The sequence below is a fragment of the Lepisosteus oculatus genome, chromosome 19, assembly GCF_040954835.1.
Source record: "Lepisosteus oculatus isolate fLepOcu1 chromosome 19, fLepOcu1.hap2, whole genome shotgun sequence".
NCBI classification, from domain to species: Eukaryota; Metazoa; Chordata; class Actinopteri; order Semionotiformes; family Lepisosteidae; genus Lepisosteus; species Lepisosteus oculatus.
The window spans coordinates 10,146,759-10,167,581 of NC_090714.1; the positions used below are offsets into that span (position 1 = coordinate 10,146,759).

The window sequence follows — 20,823 nt, forward strand, 5'->3', positions numbered from 1 at the left end:
ACCTTTCAGGGCATCCAAATTTCATAAACCATTCTTTCAGGAGGACTTTCGCCGTAGTGTCTGCCTTCTGATCACGAGTCGGGAAAGCCTGTGTAAACTTGGTAAACACGTCAGTAACTACCAACACATTCTCCCGCCCATCAGAGGCTGGCTCGAGGACCGTGTAGTGGACAGCAACAACCTCTAAAGGCCTAGTAGCTATAAATGGTTTGATGGGTGCCTGGATCTTTGGCTGTGGCATTTTGGTCAGGATACACCTTTGACACTTTTTGACCCACTGTTCCACATCATTATACAGTACATGCCCACCCAAAAGCATCTCTGTCCCAACAGATTCTGAGTGCGTTCAATTCCTTGATGACCCATCTGGTCATGTACACTTTCCAATATTTGATCTTTCATACAATCAGGCAGGAGGAGTTGGAAACATTCACCAACATGAGGATCTTCAATCACCCTGTACAAAAGCCCATCACGCTCTCGCACCCAATGCCACTGTTTCAACAAAGACAAGGTAGATTTAGGCAACTTTGATCTCTCCTTATTCCCTGTTTTTTTCTGCTGATTCCAGAACATCCGGAAAGCACTGAGAGAGGGATCAGCATCTTGAAACCGACGGAGCTCCTTCTTTGTATACCCTGGGAAAGTTTGGGTGTTACTCTGTGACTTGTTCAAGTTATCCACTCCTGTTTCCAAAACACAGATCTGTCTTATTTTGTAGCATTTCATACCGGCTGCCACCAAATCTGGCTCCAGGGGTGTGCCTCTGCTGACAACATTACAGATAGCCACACAATCATCATATTCAACATCATCAGGGTCAAGTTCAGGCTCCCCTGCAAATGGCTGCCTAGAGAGGGCATCAGCAGTAGTGTTGCAGCGTCCTGGGCAGTACTTTATTTCAAAATCAAAAACAGATAGCTGAGCCACCCACCTTTGCTCTATTGCACCTAGGTTTGTTGTGGAAAGATGACACAAAGGGTTGTTGTGCGTTATAATGACGAACTTAGATCCCAGGAGGTAACCTCTAAATTTTTCTGCCACAGCCCACTTAAGGGCTAGTAGTTCTAACTTCATGCTGCTGTAGTTCCTATCGTTCTTTTCGGCACTGCGAAGGCGCCTACTAGCATACGCGACCACCCTTTTCCTATCTCCTTGCTGTTGGGAGAGAACTGCACCTAAGCCAAGGCTACCTGCATCAGTTTCCACAATGAAAGGGCGGGTGAAGTCAGCATAGCCTAACAGCGGGGCACTGGTCAATCTATCCTTAAGCTTTTCAAAAGCACCTTGACGTGCTTTTGAACTGAACTTTTGAACATGAACGCTTTTGTCCGTGAACTGCTGAAAAGTTGCTTGGATCTAGTTGGATTTCCTTCTCTTAAACAAGAGTTGACTACATCGAGGAGAAACCCTCTATAAACCTTCTATAATAACTGCAAAAGCCTGTAAATGACCGCAGCTCTTTGACTGTGCTGGGTACCTTCCACTGTCTTACTGCCGCTACCTTGTCTGGATCCGTACCTATTCCATCTGCAGATATTTGATGGCCAAGGAACCGCACTTCTGACTGGAGGAAATGGCACTTTTCAAGCTTAACCTTCAGCCCAGTTTCCTTCAGTCACTTCAGTACTGTCTCTAGCCTTTCTAGATGGCCACCAAAATCCGGAGAGAACACCAAGATATCATCAAGGTAGACTAGCAAGATCTGGAACACAAGGTCATGCATGATAGCTTGCATCAATCTTTGTAACGTAGCAGGACCATTACAGACCCCAAAAGGCATCCTCAGGTACTCGTACAACCCAAAGGGGGTTGAAAATGCAGTTTTTTGTCTGTCCCTTTCATGCATAGCGACTTGATGGTAACCACTGGCTAGATCGATCGTCGAGAAGAACTTGGCACTGCAGAGTGCGTCAAAACTTTCATCAATGCGTGGTTACGGGAAAGCATCACGCTTGGTCTTTGTATTAAGCTTCCTATAATCCACACACAATCTGAGGGTTTCATCTGTTTTCCTGACAAGGACTATTGGCGAAGCATTAAGAGCTGATGCTCTCCTGTATCACCCCTTTCTTCAAAAGTTTGGTTATGTGCTCCCTAACCTCTTTGTACTGGTTTGGCGGAATCTGGCGATATGGCTGTTTCCATGGTATGTCATCCACTAGGTGGATCTCATGCTGGACCTTGTTAGTATAACCAAGATCTTCATCTTCAAGGACAAATACCTCAGCATAACTGGCTAGTAAAACACCCAACTTTGCTTGTTGTTCGGGGATCCCACCCACATCAAGTTTATCTAGTATCTGTTGTAAACTGTTTTCCGATGGCAGTGATATCTTTCTGCTTACAGTAACTTGCTCAACACTAGCAGATACACGCTGAAAATGCACACTGCTGGATACTGTCCGTCTGCTTGACTGGGGACAGAATACCTAACTTGGTTCTTGGCCTGAGCCAAACATCTTCCTGTGAGAAGTTTATGACTTGTACTTGCACCATATGACTGTGAGAGGACACAACCATAGGCATGACAATCAGGCCACCCGGCAAAGGCACATTCAAAGGCTCCAACAGAATTTTTACATTGCCCTCTCTCATGGGTCTGAGCCTTTTAGCTAAGACAGTAGCTACTGATGTGGCAGGGACATGGACAGCGTCTCACCCCACTCCTGGTACCAAAATTGTGTAGCCTGGTAAAGAATAATTAGCACAGGACACTTAAGGGCTAGTATATATAATTTGGGGTTCTTTATTTCTAGGTGAGTATGTGGTCTGATCTGTTCTTAGTTAAAAAAATAAAAATAAAAAAAAACAAAAGAAATGACATATAACGATATTTCTATATACACAAAATACGGCAGTGGTTCACGCAGTGCGTGCAGAAATAAGCCGCTCACAGGCTGCGCAGGTCACCTCTCAGCCCTCACTGAGAACGTTACAACTCTCTGTAGAAATTTCGGGTTCTTTTTAACTTTAACTCACTGCTTCTTAGTCCCTACTGCCCATGCGCAGAACGCTGGAATCAACTGACAGGAACCGCGAGCTAAGAGGTAGAGCCATCTAGTGGATTTGGCATAACAGTCCACTATTCACCACTGGGTCACACACAGGCTCCAAAATTTTAAAAAAATTAACGTTTTGAATTCTTAAATCACACGCGACCTTCCCATTAACTGACTTCTTCCAAATATTGTGTTTGCATGCATTTCAGCAAACATTAATAGCTAGATATTAAAAATACTAATATATATTTATATTATCACTAATTATAAGCTACCATTTGTCGATTTATAACTTGGACAACCAGGTTTTGGTTGACAGAGAAATATTTATTTTCAATACGTTATATTTAAGGCCACTTTAAAATCATTTCTTCTCATATTTTTCTGTCCGCAACACTGAATATTGTCCAAATTCCAATACTTCAAATAACTTTCTGTTGTGGCAATTACGTTATGTGTCTGATTATCCCAACCTCCAAGCAACAGCATTGAATGAGCACGACCCATACCGTACTAAAGTCAACAGTACTGCACCACTCACCCAGCTGTTCCAGGGGTGGGCGCTGTCTACTGTCTAATTTACCTAGCCTGTGCGAGAACAGAACAGGAAGGTAACTAGCGCTGGTGAATGGGGTGATACGGTGTGTCCAGGGAATTGTCAGAATGAAAACGGACAAACGCATAATGTAATTGAATTAAAATATTGAAATCCTTTGAAAATATAGCCACGACAAGGTCATCGGCGGCGAAAATATCTATTAAAATGAAAAACCCCTGCAGAATCAGCAATTTGTTATCCACCTCAAACGGGCTATTGTGGTTTGGTCCCCAGCGCACTGGCCCTAACGCGCATGCGCGGAGACAACAGGCAACAGAGCCTGAGCAAAACAACAACAATCGGGGAAACTAACGGAGAGGATGCGGTGGTGAGGAGTGTTGACTATGCGGCGAGGATTTTAGCATCCGAACGACGATTGCTGTAATTCCTGCTGATGTTATATCTGTAGATGCTGTGGAGCCCATGAACCTGGCCAGTCAGAGCGGGGAGGCCGGCTGCAGCCAGCTCCTCTTTGCCAACTTCAACCAGGACAACACGTAAGGAGGGTCAGGGGGTAGGGTCACAGAAACGACGGGGATAGAGGGGCCTGTAGGCTCCAGGAGACGCTTAAATTGGTCTGTTAGCGATGTTCAGGCGGTAGTCATTAATTATTTTAGTGACAGAACTTAAGCTAATAAAAAGGCTGCCCAATATTTCCGTCAACAGACATGCATATAAAATAAAGACACCTCTTACGGTGGGTAGTCGTGGTCATGTTTTCGCGTTGTGCCATTTCTGGAATAGCGTAGTTCAAATAATAATGCTGTGAAATCACAAAAGCGGCTCAGGTGTTTATTATTGTATTTTTATGTGTGTCGGTGTCGGGCGAGCTGACTACTGTCTTGACAAGACCCAACGCGTGAAATGACAAAGCACGTTTTCGGATTCAGCATTGCTGTTATTCACGATGTAGGCATGTTATAAAGGTCTGGGGAGCATGTTGGACGTATGATTTGGGTATGGTTTTTGCTCTTTTCAAGTGTCGTTTTTAAGATGTGCCTGAGCACGCAGCTAGAATTCTCGAAACCAGCGTTGCACTTGCAGTGAGCGACGATTTTTTAAAGAAGTGCAACAGGTCAGCTGAGACTGAAGGGCCTAAGGAAATATTTTCAACAACGCTCGAAATTAAGGCAAATTTTAATTTAGAACATTCCTTTCAAGTCCCCGTTTAGGAACTATAATGGCAAACTACGTGCACTAGGCCAAGTTATTCTTTGTGCTGGTGTAACACTAAAATGGCCCTGGTGGTAGTTTGATCAGGGATTATTGGAGCCTCAAAGTTTGTGTGGCCTTTATTCTAGCCTGTTGCTCTTGATATTCCATTAAGTAGTCCCCCATTCCTTGTAATTGGTGTTGTTTTACAATGTTTAGTTTTTGAAGCGATCTAATACTGCACTTTGCTAGCCTCCGTCAACACGTGCACTTACAATATCTTTCGATAAGCAGGAAGTTCTGTGTTCTATTGTTTGATCTTCCTTTTTAAACGGGTATAGATGGTAATCGCAGTTTTTTAGCAATTTCGATAAACCAGGACTCGCGTAATGGTGCTTTTTAAAAGGTGATTTTAGCCTGATTCTGTTAAATGTTTTTTTTTTCCCTGTTTTTATTAATAATTAGTTTCTACTGCTTTGCATCAAGGCTTCATCAATTCAGTGCCACAGTGCAAAACAGTACATGCTTTCTGGTGGTTGTGTTGTAACCCTGCCTCTTGTACTGTAGGTTACATTGGTAATATAATTTGGGAATATGTGAATGGAAAAATAACCATGTATTGTAAAATTATTTTATTGTTTAAACTGAAATTACATGCAAGTTAACTGTTAATAAAAATGGAACAGAGTGAGTGCAGGCAAGATCTTATTTAAATTTATTTATAAAAGTGCATTATATTATTTTAACCAGAAACAATGTGCCGTCCTTCTCAAAAGTTAAAATATTTAATTTCCCTTTGCAGGTCCTTAGCGGTTGGCACCAAATCTGGCTATAAGTTCTTCTCCCTGTCTTCAGTTGATAAACTAGAACAGATATATGAATGCAGTAAGTAAGATTTACTTGCAATTCTGCACTGTCTAGGTTATGTGTTACTAAAGTCCTTCTGGAGTAAAAAATACTTTTTAAATTCATGATTCACTTTTTTATCACTTGCTGCAGTCACAAGGTTTAAAGTACTGTTGGGAGTTTTGTGAGGAAAAAAACAGTATTAGTAGTCAGAATAGCTTTATAGTTACTTGCAATTTTACAGCGCTTTACATATACGAAAGAATGTTTTTCATTTTATCCATCACTGAAGAGCAGTACTCACTTGGGTAACACGTAGCAACCTTTGTGTGCCAGCAGCCCCAATACACAGGAGATCGGGTGTAGAAGTGAGACATTTGTCACTAAATTAATTAAGTGGGAGCTTGTGGAGACCAGATTGTACAAACTGATTGAAATTTAATAATAATAATTGCTTACACAGATATAGCGCTTTTCTTGATACTCCACTCAAAGGACTTTACAGGTAATGGGGACTCCCCTCCACCACCACCAATGTGCAGCCCCACCTGGATGATGCGATGGCAACCATAGTGCGCCTGAACGCTCACCACACACCAGTTCTCGGTGGAGAGGAGAACAGAGTGATGAAGCCCCGTCACTATAGAGGGGCATTAGGACCCACATAGACCGCAGGGTGAGCGCCCCCTGCTGGCCCCACTAACACCTCTTCCAGCAGCAACCTTAGCTTTTCCCAGGAGGTCACCCATCTGGGGAATTGACCTAGGTTCACACCTGCTTAGCTTCAGTGGGTTGCCAGATGTGAATTGCAGGGTGACATGGCTACTGGCAAATTTAGCCCAGACATGGGGGATAACACCTGTGTACATCCCTGTCCTTTGAACTGAGCCAGGGGATCAATAATACACATGTAGTCATAACCTCTTTTTAAACATCTTTCTGAAGAACACAAACTTGTACCGCATGGTGTGTCCTGTTATCATGCTGGGGGTGTAGATCTCCCTTGTCAGTATAGACCAGGTCCACCTTTAGTTTAGCTCCTGAAATTTCACAAGATCGGTTTGCAAAGTGGTAAAACTGCTAACAAGAGGTTGAAATGAATGAAATTCTAGCAAAAGAGAAAAGACTGGGGTCTTGAATTGCATTTTAATGTGTAGCACAGTTGTCACTTGATTTTTTTCCTTCAGGAAGAGAGAGAACAGACCTGTTTGAGGTGCATCTGTGGTTCCTGTGTGAAAGTATATGTTAAAATGAGGCAGCAGGAAAAATAAAAAGTCACTAGATGACAATTTGCAGCAAGCTAATAACAAACGTGCTGTGGTATGCAGAGGATTTCAATGAAAGTTATTGGCTATATAAGGACATGCATCAGGTGTAATGTACTTTATGATGGTAGAATATATTTTATAGGATCAGTGTTACTGGCGTTGGACAGCTTTAGATTTAATTGTATACAGTTGATTTTCAGGTTAACAATGTAGAGTTGCAGTATATATCATTTTTAAAAAAGGATTAGTTACTGTAAATCTTCAAAATACAATAAAAGTATAGCTGATGAAAAAACAGTGTTATAGGTTTTGCATTTGTGGCTTGAAGGAAAGAAAAATGCATTGAAATATGCGGTGAGTGAGTGAACTCCTGGTCTCAGGTACTCATAAATACCTGTTATGAGGCATTCCTCTGCTCACCATTTCTTCTTGAAAGTTGCGTCCATAAAAAGATGTTTGTATAGATGAAATGGTCTCTGACAATAAAAACAATATTTCAAGGTTGGCAAACTGGAGTACATGTGACCTGGTTTACTGTTACATACTGTAGTTTACTGTTTCGGGATTCTTTCACACTGTATGTTTGTAACGCTTGGCATTTGGACAGCTATGGAAGGCACTTTTGACCATTTAACCTGTTCTTTGCAACATCATTGTTCTCCTGCTTTTTCCCTTCAGCTGATACCGAAGATGTGTGCATTGTGGAAAGACTGTTCTCAAGCAGTTTGGTTGCAATTGTTAGCCTTAAAGCACCCAGGAAGCTCAAAGTGTGTCACTTTAAGAAAGGGACAGAGATTTGCAACTACAGCTATTCCAATACCATCTTGGCTGTGAAGCTCAATAGACAGGTAAAAGGTTCACCTATTGGGTGAAACATTTTACAGAGAAATATGGTGGTAATATCTGATTTTATGCTATTTGTTAGAAGAAATTTAAAAAGATTGACAGTCAGTTTGTAGATTAGGGATTATGCCTTTTGTTTTAATGCCATTTATCCCATTCCATGTCCGATAAGTTTATTGCATTTTTATTGCAGTTTAGAGTTACCATATTTCGGTGTTTGATATTCAGATGTTTGCCTTCATTCTAAATAGCAGCTATGTGACAGTATTATTTATACCCTATTTAAGCATCTCTGTGATCCATTAACAGCTAGAAGAGTAATTGCTTACCAAAATGTTAGCTGCATGTATTCTGCTTTATGATTGGGCCTATAAAATGTCAAATGTACTGTTATCACAGGACACTGAAATCAAGGATTCTCTCCTATGAGAAGTATAGTTTGGAATAAGTTATTCTATACTGGAATTAACCTGTTACACAAAGTTTTAAGTTTTTTAATACTACTTTATTTCTGCAGAGGCTGATAGTATGCCTGGAAGAATCTCTTTATATCCACAATATCCGAGATATGAAAGTACTGCATACCATAAGAGAGACCCCACCTAACCCTTCAGGTAGGCATTGTGGTTTTTTTGTAGCTCTGTACTGGATTGTGGATTGTTGTAAAATGAAAAGGCCTATCTGTCAAGAGCTTATGTATTTATAAGTTAAAGAAAGGAGAAGCCAGAGGACAAAGACATACAGAATTGTTCTACACTAGTTTTGCATATTTCTACTAATGTTTTCTGATTAGATCCTTCACATGGAGATGTGAGGAAACATGGAGAGGAGGGCAACTACTATTAAACAGGCCTAAGTGTTCTGTTCATGGCTATAGGTCTGCACTTCTTAGCAGTACGCATTTAGAGTTAATTCCCATATTTGAGGAAGAGTTCCTCAGCACATCTAATACATTTAAACTAAAACAAAATAGAGTATCTTGCAGAGTTTGCACAATTGAATATTTGTAGAATCAGAAATGAAGAAGGAACATGGTGCTCGTATAAAAATATTGATGGCCCACCCTGTGGTTTCACTTCCTTTGTCTGGCAGCTGCAAGATTTAAGAATATTTCTGGAGTGTGAGCTAGTATTTACCTTGAACATTTCTGTATATTGGAGTGCTGAGAAGCAGAAACAACGGAAACTCGACCCCTGTCTCAGAGGCCGAGCAGTTTGGAGAAGAACTGACAGATATCTATTTCTTTTTATTGTGGCAGTATCTAATCCTCAACATCTTTTCTGTAGGCCTGTGTGCACTGTCAATCAACAATGATAATTGCTACTTGGGGTATCCTGGTAGTGCATCAATAGGAGAAGTGCAAGTTTTTGACACAATCAATCTGGTAAGTAACTTACTCCTGTGTGGGGACCTATTTAATTATTTGCCCTACTGTGTATTTTGTGGCTCCTTCTGGTTCTATATACAACAAAAGAAAAATTTCTTTCAGGAAACTAATAATTTCTTTATTTATTAATGTTATTGTTATATGTTTTCACAGTCTACTTAAAAACAGCAGAGAATTAAAAATCACTTTATACCTACTATTTATTTAGTAAAAGTGGTCAACAAGCTTCTTGTCAGCTGTCTGTGTAGAGCACAGTCTAAGTAGGAGTACTGAAACCAACTGCTTGAATGCTCAGACAGATCAGTGGGTTCAAGATAATATTACACATTGGGGAAAAAAACCTAAATATTTCTAGCATGAGCCCTTTCTATCCAAAATAGTACTTTTATTGCTAACCTACTTATTGTGATGTTGAAGTAAAGCATAACTTTGAAAATAAACCTTCTCCAGTGTTTTTAGAAGAGACAACAAAATAGCTAGTAACCTTGAATCATTGCACACTAGGTGTTGCACAGCAATGAGCAAATTTGAGAACTATGAAGGAGTAAGTGGATATTTAATTTTTGTATGTCAGTTGTTTCAGGTTGTAATTAAAGTGTCCATTTTTAAAGTAAGGGAATAAATCCAAGCATGCTTATGTTACTGGAAGAAATTATGAACTGAAAGTAAACATAAGATGATGATGCATACTGGTCATGTGTTTTTTTTTAATGAAAAGGAACTGCCATTGTTTCAGCACTTCACAACTGTGTACAGAAAGTTTAAAATTGAAACTTCTGATCAGTAATTTACAGTAAGTGATGGGTAAGCTTTGTACTGTCAAGTAATCAGATACCTCCCCGTTTTCTAGCGTGCTGCTAATATGATCCCAGCCCATGACAGTCCCTTGGCAGCGCTGGCTTTCGATGCAAGTGGCTCCAAGCTCGCAACAGCCTCAGAGAAGGTCTGCACACTGAGTCTTTTACTTTCATTAACTTTTAAGCCTATGCGAACTCAGGATGCCAGTTTCATGGCATTGTTGTGTGGTGCTTTGCTTGAATTTCTTTTCCCATCTACCCCCTTGTGCTGCCTCAGAAAGCCTCACCCAGACAGTGAAGTGAAATGCTTTGTTGTTTTTTTAGAATTCCAAGAAGAATGGGGAGTAGGATTTGAGGTTACATTCTGTGAAGCAGATAAAGGACAAAACAGATAGAGCGGCTTTGTTTTTCAAGGCCATCCAACTCACTAAACCCCCTCTCTGTACACAAGAAACTGCCCATACGGAAAGATGAATTGTCAAGGAGACCCTTAAGCTCCTGGCCTTTTTATCTTGGCATTATTACATTACCTTAAGAGACTGGTGTCTTATGTCCACAATACAATCAAAAAAGAGAAGTCAATAAAATTAGGAAATTTTACATTTCAGGTTATTCTTATCTAATATTGTGGTAATTGATATGAGGTGTATTTCTTTTGGTGATTTGGCTTAAAATGTTATGTCTGCTGTGATTGATTTTGAATCTTTTTTTTCCTCATCTAAATGGATCATGTTTGAATGCTGTTGCAGACGCTTTGAATCTGCATGAAGAGATTAAATAAAAGAGTAATAGTTCTTAGCCTGCAGGTGTTACCATTGATTCACTTTTAAGTGCTGGCGTTATTTGACAACAGCACAGTATACCATGACATATGGCAGTCTAGGTATAGTAAAGAGTGTTGACTGCAGGAGGTTCCCATTGTCTCATTGTGCAATCTCTCCAGGGAACTGTGATCCGAGTGTTTTCCATTCCAGAAGGACAGAAACTCTTTGAGTTCAGGAGGGGAGTGAAAAGGTGGGCAGAAGTCTTTGATCACACTCTGCTGTTTCAACATTCAGTAATACATAATTCTTATTAAGTTACGGAAGTAATTAATGGAAACCTTTTTTATGACATTCAGTTCCATTGCCTTTTAGCTCATGATATTTCTTAATGAAGCAACGGTGTAGTTCTCTTCATCAATCTCTTCTTAATAGTTGTGGGATAGTATTTTGTGCAACATTTTAGACTCAGCTGCTTTACAGATTAATCATAATTCACGTACTTGCTAAAACATCACGTGCAGGTCAAAACAAAATAAAAACTTGTAAAAATAGCTCTCATTGTGCATCAAAAATCACTGTAGAATATATACAAATTTATAGTATTTCAGGTGGTTAGATGTGTCAGCATGCGTAGGCTGCAAAGGAACAAGTAATGGGTTTATTCCATGCTGAAAAGAGAAGAAAGAAAAAGCAACATTTCGGCTGTGGTGCCTTCTCACACCCAAAGAAGGCTCCACAGACGAAATGTTGTTTCTTTCTTCTCTTTTCAGCATGGAATAAACCTATTATTTGTTCCTAGACAAACTTATGTCCAGCTGCCCACAGCAGCTATCATCTGTAGAGATTCCAGTTGACTTGATCTCCTCTAACTTATATCTTTTGAAATATCAGACCTTCCATTCCAGTGTAGGTTTTGCTTACAGCCTGATCTGATAGTTGACAGTTGATAACATAATGAATAATTTATGTAATGCCTGTATCAAAGAATTAGGCTTGGTTAGCAGATAAAGAAGGATAAGTCACATACTGGTACACTGAGGAGTTGTTTTCACAAACGCAGTAATGAGTGGAAGTGTTTTGGACAATGATATATGAGTGTTTTGGGATGTCTGAGTGTCTATCACTTGCATACTCGAGAATTTCTAGAAATAGCAAGTACAAATTGGTAGTTGCAAAAATATACCTGTTTTTTTGTTTTCTAGGTGTGTTAGTATCTGTTCTCTCGCATTCAGTATGGAAGGACTATTCCTTTCTGCTTCCAGTAACACAGAGACTGTCCATATCTTTAAGCTGGAGACACAGAAAGAGAAGTAAGTTTGGTGTACAAGATGTGTGTTACACATGTGGCAAACACTAAATGTTTGTAAAAGGCACTGAGTTTCAGATGAATGTTTTCAGATTTAGGTACCACATCGCCTAGAGCAGTGATTCTCAAAAGTTCTATGGTCCGCGGACCACTTACACCAAGTCACAGATGCGGTGGACCACCTATGCCTACGTCCACTTCTTACCCTGTGAAAATCATCACCTATTAATGTACAAAAAATAACTAATATTGAATTAAATTTGATTAAAAGTACTAATATTGTTACAAACGAAGCTGCATATTTTACAAATGTTTTTATTACTTAAAAAGATAATGTGAAGAATGGAGCTGCTTTTGTTGAGCAATCAGAGAAGTGTTTTCTGGATCTAAGCTGGACAACTTTAGTCTCATGTCCGGAAGCAGACCAAGACATCACATCAAGCACACCTTCTGCTTCCTTGCACATCACATTTATCAAGCTGTTGGAATTAGAATGACAGCACTGCTGGTATGGTTCACAAATGACCTCACTCGCATTTTCACTTCTAGTCTGCATCTTACTCACATTTGTGCTGTCACCATCGTTGTTATATTTGCGTTTAAGAGTTCCAGATTTGAGTCAGTGCTCCATAATAACTTTTCTGCTTCGACTGCTTCTTTAAATTACACCTTAAACTTTCAAACTCAAAGTAAGATCTTCAAAAGTAAGAATAAAACAGTACGAACAATTATAAGTGCAACGGTTGAACCACACTCGCATATCAAAACGTTAACAGCGTAACCACGCAATCATGACAACTAGTGATGCGTGGGTTGACTCGGGTTAAAAAAAGACTTGGGTGGGAGACTTTTGACAAGCTAGTCAGCACAACAAAAGAAAAAAGCACAGGTTACGTTATCTGCATCGATTGTGAAGCACTTTACAAAAATGAAAGTCACAAGGCTAGGCTACTTTAGTCTGTTTAAAACAAGGAATCCGGATATGCCGTTTCAATAAGTGTTGATCAAATGAATGTTCGAATATTGTTTGGTGTAATTTCTAATGGAGCGGGTTTGGACTGGCTTTGGGTCAGTACTTTTATCATTTTAAATCGGGTCGGGTGGGTGCAGGTAAAAAAAAGCCGACCCGTGCATCACTAACAACAATAGAATGCTGCAGGGCGGCAAGGACGTCACTGCCAAACTGACTCTCTGGTTTTCAATATGTGACATCATTTCATTCGTGGTGCATAAAACTAAAACACTGAAGCGATAGGCGCTGATGGGGAGAATGAAGTGGCGAGGTGGTCCGCCATAACTCAAGCTTCATTAAAACACAAAGGCAACAGAAGGGTACAGCCAAGGAGAATGAATGGAAACCTTGCCCTTTCGGCAGACCCTCAAGCCAGCCAAGCCTACGACTAGGCTGCTGCTCGCCCTGTTACTGACACACAGTCCCCTTACGGCTGGTGAAACCCCGATACCTAGAACCAACACACGAGTCCCGCCTCCCACTATTTACAGCTTGCAGTTCTTACCAGTGCTCCTAGGGGGAGTCCGCTGCAATATTCTTTCCTTTGACTTAAACAGCGTAGACTTGCTTTTTAAGAAAGATGATTAGCTCAGCTCGTGGACCACCTGGCACACGCGGATCACACTTTGAGAATTACTGCCCTAGATCCTATCTGGAGGAACTTCAGGCTTTACTGTTCCTTTTTCAAGAGGTTCCAAAGCTACTATTTAAACCACATTTGCTAATGTCTCTTATTAATATACCTATATGGATTTTATTGACAAGATGTTTTTGGAAGTAAATACAATCTATACTATTGAAAATTCTGTTACGTGTGAGCGCGATTTCATGGCACTAATCACTTTTTCCTGTCATTTTTCTGTCATCCGAATAATTATTCTTTGGGGTTGTTTTTCTTCCTTTCCTTACTCTACAGGCCCCAGGAAGAACCCACAACTTGGACTGGTTACTTTGGAAAGGTCTTGATGGCATCCACCAGTTACTTGCCAGCCCAAGTCACAGAAATGTTCAACCAGGGCAGGGCATTTGCTACTGTAAGACTGCCATTTTCGGGGCACAAGAATATCTGTGCACTTGCCACGTGAGTAATAATACACCTGTGTAGAGGTGAAAAAGAGAGAGACTTTGCTTTGTTTTAACTTGGAAAAACTGGTATACATATAATACTGCTTATACATTTTATTTGTAGAAATAGTTGCATTCTGAATGGACCATAGTGAATGAGCACCTACAGTCCTATGAAGTCACCATGAATCATGAGGTCATTTTAAATCCATTGAGCATTATTTCCGTAAACAGGGCTTAAAACTGTACAATCTCATCAAAAGCTTAGATTGACTGAAATTGTGATGCTTGACCGGAAGACACTACAGGAAAGCAAATTTAAAAGCATGTTGACCAATTAATGATGCCCTGAATCGAAAGAAAAATTGCACCTTTGTTTTTAATTCATGCTGACAAGTTGATTAAGTGTTTTCTCAGTGTTCAGCTTCCGTATAGACAGCTTTGTGCATTGTCATTCTGAACCAGTTTATTTTTTTTGGAAGCTTAAACTATGTTGTCACCTTGTACTTGTTAGAATGTAAAGCTTTGTCATTCAGTTTCCCAAGTAAATCAACAGCTTATCTAAGTTGGTGTGAAATGTCATGTTGCATATATGTGCGTTCAGAGTTACTATTCTTTTAGTTGTGCAAACTTTTACTGCATTCTTAACAATTCTTTTACTGCATTGTGACAACAATGCAGTAATCGCATTTTCCAAAATTAGCATTACAGAATCTGTATTTGGACAATGCTTAAAGCAGAGATGGTAGACGGCATGTTAACTTCTAATTAAGGTGGCAGCCCCTTTTCACACTGGAAACTGAAACAGCCAGTGTTCTTCCAAAGGGTTTTTCCATTTGACAACTGAACAAAGATCTTGGCAAGGCTTTGGATAATTCTCCACCATTGTTATAAGATTAACATGGTCTGGAATTGAATGCAGGATTTAAAATGTGCCTCTAAGGCCAGCTAGACTGCATTTCACAGTGAATGTTGGTGGATTTCTTTACTGTATCAGAATCCAGAAGATCCCTCGTCTGTTGGTGGCAGCGGCAGATGGTTACCTGTACATGTATAACCTGGACCCACAGGAGGGTGGAGAGTGCACGCTAATGAAGCAGCACAAGTAAGACACGTTTGCTGCTAGGTTTCTCAGTTTAAGCACTATGTCTCAGTCCAGTGTAATCCAGAACAAGAAGCAATTTTTCATACTAATCTGAAGGCTCTGATTTCAGTTGAAACCCCTCTTTCATGAAGCGACTTGTAGAAGGGTGCAAAAAAGGTTTTGATTTTTTCTGAACTTTTATATTTTAGTTTTATGTTATTATAAATCTATTTTAGAATTATGTTATTCTATTACTTTTATATTAAGGGAAAGTAAGGAATTTTAACATTTATTTAGAATGATATTACTATATTACATTTTTGATGTTGTGAAAGGGTTGGAATATCAAAGCTGTGGATGTCTGCTCATTCCTGTTTAACTTGCCTCCTTTTAGATTGGATGGCAGTGTGGAGCCAGCCAATGAAATCCTTGAGCCGACAGCACATGACCGTCCACTTGTGGCACAGACCTACAGTGCCGCTGTGGCAAAAGGTGAAATTGCCCTGAATACTTGATCAGTCTCACACCCTTGTTGTTAAAGAGTTTAAGGAATATCAGTGGTAATACAAACAAGACAGGAAATCTTCATTTATGAGGGGGTGTTTTTTTTATTTTACCTTTTACAAGTTAGCTGGTGATATGCAGATGCAAGATCTATCAATCCATATGTAAAGAGTATTTCAGAATTCTCCAGATAACACTATAGTTGCTCCTCTCATGTCCCTACCTTGCTTCTCCTTATGTGCCCCCTACCTATCCAGTACTAATTAGACAGTCTTAATATTGGCCAGCTTGCATATTTGTGGTGTTTAAAGAATCTGGGCTACTGCAGCGAAGATAGCAGGTTACTATAATCCTGTTGTACATTGTTGTTTCTGTAAGTGATGCAAAAGAATAACCCCCATCGCAACCAGGCATAAGGATTAGGTCAGAAGGTCTCAAAGAATTGATTTAAGGCTTGATTATACCTCTAAATTTCTATCAAATGATGGGTGTTACTTGATCCCCTAGGCTACCCTGAGGATCAGGGAGCGACGGGGGGCGCTGGCCTAGAGGACGACCTGAGCTCCCTGCGCCTGGATGAAGAGAATGAGCATCCACCAATGATCCTCCAGACTGACTGAGCGCTCCAGGCAGGCTGCTGGAGACGGGAACCTGTGCAACATTGCCCAGTGGGGGGGGACTGTCTTGCGGTGCTGCTACCAGTTTGTAAAGTTGAAGAGAGATTAAAGGACAGGAAGTTTTAAAACAAGCCTAGCTGTAGCCTAATTCTATCTCTCATGATAAATATAATGTTTTTGTTTTTTTTTTTCTTCCCCAGTGGCTTTTAAATCTTGCTAAACCTGTGTCTCCCTGTACTTTATTTCTGCTTTTAAAAAAGTCAAGCTGCCTTGTGCAGCTCGTGAGCTTCTAAGCTTTGCATGCACACGTGCCAAGTATAGACTTACTAGAAATCACTTAATTTTCATTTGCATTGATGATTTCAGGTGTGTACAGTTGACCTTCCTATTGAGAGCATTCAGATGTTTAGATCTGTGTACATTTAGCATGAATGAAAACTAGAAAAAGGCCTAATGTGCCTTCTATACACTGATAAATGTATATCCCCCTTATTTACGATTCCCACTCAGATGGGAAATACAGTTCTTGGGTGGTTCTTTCAATTGTAGTTGGGGGGGAAAAATCCTCTAAAAAAGAATGAGCAACAAACACATTTGTGCTGCTGTGCAGCTGTTTCACTTAAAAGGTGTCTGTCACCTGTATTGGATAGACTTCATGGATCCAGGGGTCTAAAATAAGCAAGATTTGGTTCCTAATGTTTTAGAAGAATGTCTTTGACATTTCTGATTTACTTTTTCCAGTGTCCATTTCAGTATAATAGCTATAGACTGCTGACCTGAAATAGTCTAATTTCTTCCTCCTTGTGTATGTCTATTACCATGCTTCCATGTCATTATCAGTTCCATTTCAGATCTTATTAGCCTGTGACTTCTCGATCTACCTGGAATGCTGTTCATTTCATTGTTCAGAAAAAATTGCTGGTCATGAAGGTGAAAATGAAATACAGCAAAAAGCCCCATAACTCACTTCTTTGTAAGGCAGTTATTACAAACTGACAGTAATTATTATTCATGGTTATGATGAAGCTAAAACTGAGCCAGTCTAAAAAAAAGAAGTTGCCACTCGGCTTACAAATGAAACTTTTCACTGAAATAAATTTCCACATCTATCATTTTGCTTTTCTTGATGTAGTTTTATTAGTACTTGTGCATCGTTAACAAAAACATTAACAATGTTAGGCCACTGCGATTGTGACAAGCCTCACCTTATCTAATTTAAGATGAACCTTTAATTGAGGTTTAAGTTCAGTATTATGTGCTGGTGATTTTTTTTGTAGCTTGTTTTGCACAGTAAAAAACTGAGAAGACAGCTAAAACTCCCTTACACTGTGAGGTGTGAAGACTAGGATAAAATGTCTCTGCACAGTTGATTAATGCCAAACTTATTTTATTCACACACTTCATCTATTTTAATTTCAAATGTTGCATACTTATAGCAAATGTATATCTGAATAGTAGTGTTTGTCTTGTGATGTTATAATAAAATAGTTTGGTTTTGTTTTGCTAGAGGTGGAGGGAATTTCCAGCTGCTCAAGCATGTGTATAAAATAAAAAACAAATCTACAAAAAGAGCTGATCTATACAAAAGAAGTATGGTTTAAGGCACAAGAAGTTCTTTATGCAAAGCAATGAGCTTGGATTCATTTTTTGGTTTAACACAAGAGCTGCAGGTGTTTGTGCTTTAATGCACATTTCTCTTGTTCCTCCAAAAATGTGAAAAGCCTGAATTGTTCTGTGATTTTGTCGCAAATTACGGGGATGTGGAAATCATTACCATGACTAGTAATGTGATGTTTCTTGATTAGGGAAGTAAGCCAAAAAGGGCAGTAATAACAGAAAAACTCTAACCAGAATCTTACATGGACACCATCAGTTTTTTAATAAATGGAGCTAGCAAACATTTATTTCAGATAGTTCATTTAGGTCAAATGAACCTTAGGACATACCTTGCATACTGAGAGACTACATAACTCCCAGATGATCTGTTTTCTGTTGCAAAACTAGGAACTACTTCTGTTTCATTATTTTTTGATGGACTGGTAGTCAAGAGCAAGGTCCTAGATTAAATACAGTGATCTGAAAAATCTGCCTCTCTAATCTAGACATTAATATTCCAAACCGCCCAGGGAATGGTTTGTAAAGGAAAAGTGCAATTGCAAAACTGTATCTCTACATCTCATAAACATAATTTTGAAGGCTTTATATTTTGTGCAGTTTTTTAATTTAGGTCTTATATATTGTTTTGGTAAGCAATGCTTTTATTTTTTCTAAAAAGAAGGTAGATTAGATCCAAATTATTTTTTGTGGGGGTTGGTTAAACTGTGCTGAAGTTTTTACCCCTACTGCGCCTCATATTAAGGGTAAATGTGCAAATTGGGGAAAAAAAGCTTTTGACCATACAGAATAATTAAAATGTCAGTAGGCTTTCGGTTGTTTTTTCTTTTGTACTTTAAACCGATATCAACTCGGTATCAGTGCAAGTCTGGAATATTAAAATAGTGTAAAACTGGATTATACAATTAGTGAAATGTGTAAAAGAGTTTTAGGTTGAAAGCACATTTAATGTGCTTTCCTACTATGTGGAGTGTAAAGCAGTTTCAGATTTATTGAAGAGATGAATGCAACATGCTGGAAGGATGTAGCAAAAGTTTTTAACACTAGCCAACGTTTCTCAAGAACTGTTTAGGATACTCACAGGCACTCACTGTTTCTGTATATTTTTCTCCCCTCTTGTAGTCTTGTGTTTAAAACCTCACTGAAAGTGGACTTCACAGATATAAGATGCCGTGTTTGTTGCATTATTTAGCATATTCTTATTTAAGAGGATATTTAATTGGTTTAATTTAAGCCTTGGATAGTTAAGATTTGTAATGCTACATAACTTGTACTGTTGCCTCCTTGTGTAAGTTTTGATGTCCATGATTCTCAAAACTGGGTTCTGAAGTCATTCAGATGGATATTCAGTTTTAGTATTTTGAAGCAAGTGTAATGATTTTTTTCTTTTCAGCCAATGAATATCCAGAACTAAACCACAACATCTTGAGTTTTTGTACCAAAAATGTGAATCGTTCCTTATAAATACAGTACTAGCTTGTGAACTCAAAAAAGGAATTGCCTTGGAAAAATACACACCACCATGTACAAAAAATCTTTTTGACAAGTTATTGACAGTAGTTATGTATTTTAATGTAACATTTGTTACAGAAGAGGCAGACACTACTGAATGACAAAAAGGCCTTTCTTTCCTTTTTTAAAACTAGAGCGAACGGTATTTCCTGTTGAAATTGTTTTGTCTGGAAGATGTTTGTAATGTGGCAGAGGTCAACTATTTCATTTGTCACTATAGTGGGGTGGATCAGTTTGGCATTGCAGACAGTGGTCAGAGAATTCGGTTTGTCCTGGGTGCACAGCCTGGGTATAAGAGCTTCTTTCGATGTAGGGACTCTGGTCTGATTTGGGGCAGCACTGTTAACCAAGGGTATATTCCCTGCTGTTTTAAGCCCTAATAGTTTCTAGGGGACAGGAGCTGTTGTTTTAGATGTGGCTCCACTGCCTTTGGTTTTTGTGTCTAGTAAGCATCAGTGGAAACGCTCTGTGTAAACTGTCTAGCTTATTTCCGCTGCTCTGCCTGTTACTCTGCATTATGACTTGTTCACAGATTAAAAAAAAACATTCCACAGAACGAACTGTCAAACTAATGAAACACTAGATGGATTTTTTTAATGTAAATAAACTTGAGTGTATTACCAAGAAAGAGATGGTCATTTTTGTACACATTTAACCTAAAATGTTATTCATGTTGTAGATATTTCCCTGTGATGGAATGGAATCCCATCCAGGGTCTAGTCCTGTCTTGCGTCCTGTGCTTCCAGAATAGGCTCTTGGTTGATACAGCCCTTACCAGGAACAGGGGCTTCCTGATAATGGGTGGTTATAGATGTGTTGCACAGTGCTTTGCTATACAACATGCCAAACTAAACCTGGCTAAAGCACTTGAGTAGCTCTTCACATCTCAGTGGATTTTTATGTGATTACACAACTCTTAAAATTAGTCTAAAAAAGTGCTCAAGCCAGGGATGGACTGCTTTATGTTATATATACTGTGTATTGGTCTGTTGAAACAAAATTGTTTCTCATAACTTTTTGTAAATTGCTTCTGGTATGCAACTCTTGAATGCCAGGTTAACTCTGGACTTGTACTAACCTGTCAAACCTAACCACTCCGAAATTAATAAAATAGAAGATGGGGAAAATAGCTTTGTTGGATTGTATCTGTTTTCACAATTTGCGCCAAACTATCCTATCCAGCTCTACTTATGGCTGGCAAAAGAGACCAGTCAGATGAATAGAGTCATGCAAGAAGAACGAACAGGATTGTTATAGAGATCTTCGTCTTTCACCAGCTGGTGGGAGTTGTTTATAAGTACAGTAGATGTTTTTAACAGTCGTGAGATTCGTTTTTGCTTTCTCAATATTTTTTTTCTATAAAAAGGGTAATAACTAATATATCCTTTAGAATGTCATTTTTAAGCCTGAGGCTTCATGGTTCAGGAGATTATAAAAAATGTAGATAACCTA

General features: G+C 39.3%; 1 protein-coding gene across 1 annotated transcript; it reads left to right on the forward strand.

Annotated features, from left to right (window-relative positions):
- The first annotated feature begins 3,841 nt into the window (after nt 1-3,841).
- Nucleotides 3,842-20,498, forward strand: wipi2 (WD repeat domain, phosphoinositide interacting 2). The gene is made up of 12 exons (XM_006637112.3): nt 3,842-4,097; nt 5,555-5,637; nt 7,545-7,714; nt 8,227-8,323; nt 8,996-9,093; nt 9,947-10,039; nt 10,837-10,907; nt 11,860-11,967; nt 13,892-14,056; nt 15,038-15,145; nt 15,519-15,616; nt 16,136-20,498. The coding sequence occupies exons 1-12, from the start codon at nt 4,024-4,026 to the stop codon at nt 16,246-16,248; spliced, it is 1,278 nt and encodes a 425-aa protein (XP_006637175.1). The 5' UTR covers nt 3,842-4,023; the 3' UTR covers nt 16,249-20,498.
- The last annotated feature ends 325 nt before the right edge of the window (nt 20,499-20,823 follow it).

Coding starts and splice junctions, on each gene's coding strand:
- wipi2 (XM_006637112.3), top strand. CDS start 4,024: ATGAACCTGGCCAGTCAGAGCGGGGAGGCCGGCTGCAGCCAGCTCCTC. Junction 8,324..8,995: donor GACCCCACCTAACCCTTCAG/GTAGGCATTGTG, acceptor TCTTTTCTGTAG/GCCTGTGTGCACTGTCAATC. Junction 10,908..11,859: donor TTCAGGAGGGGAGTGAAAAG/GTGGGCAGAAGT, acceptor TTTGTTTTCTAG/GTGTGTTAGTATCTGTTCTC.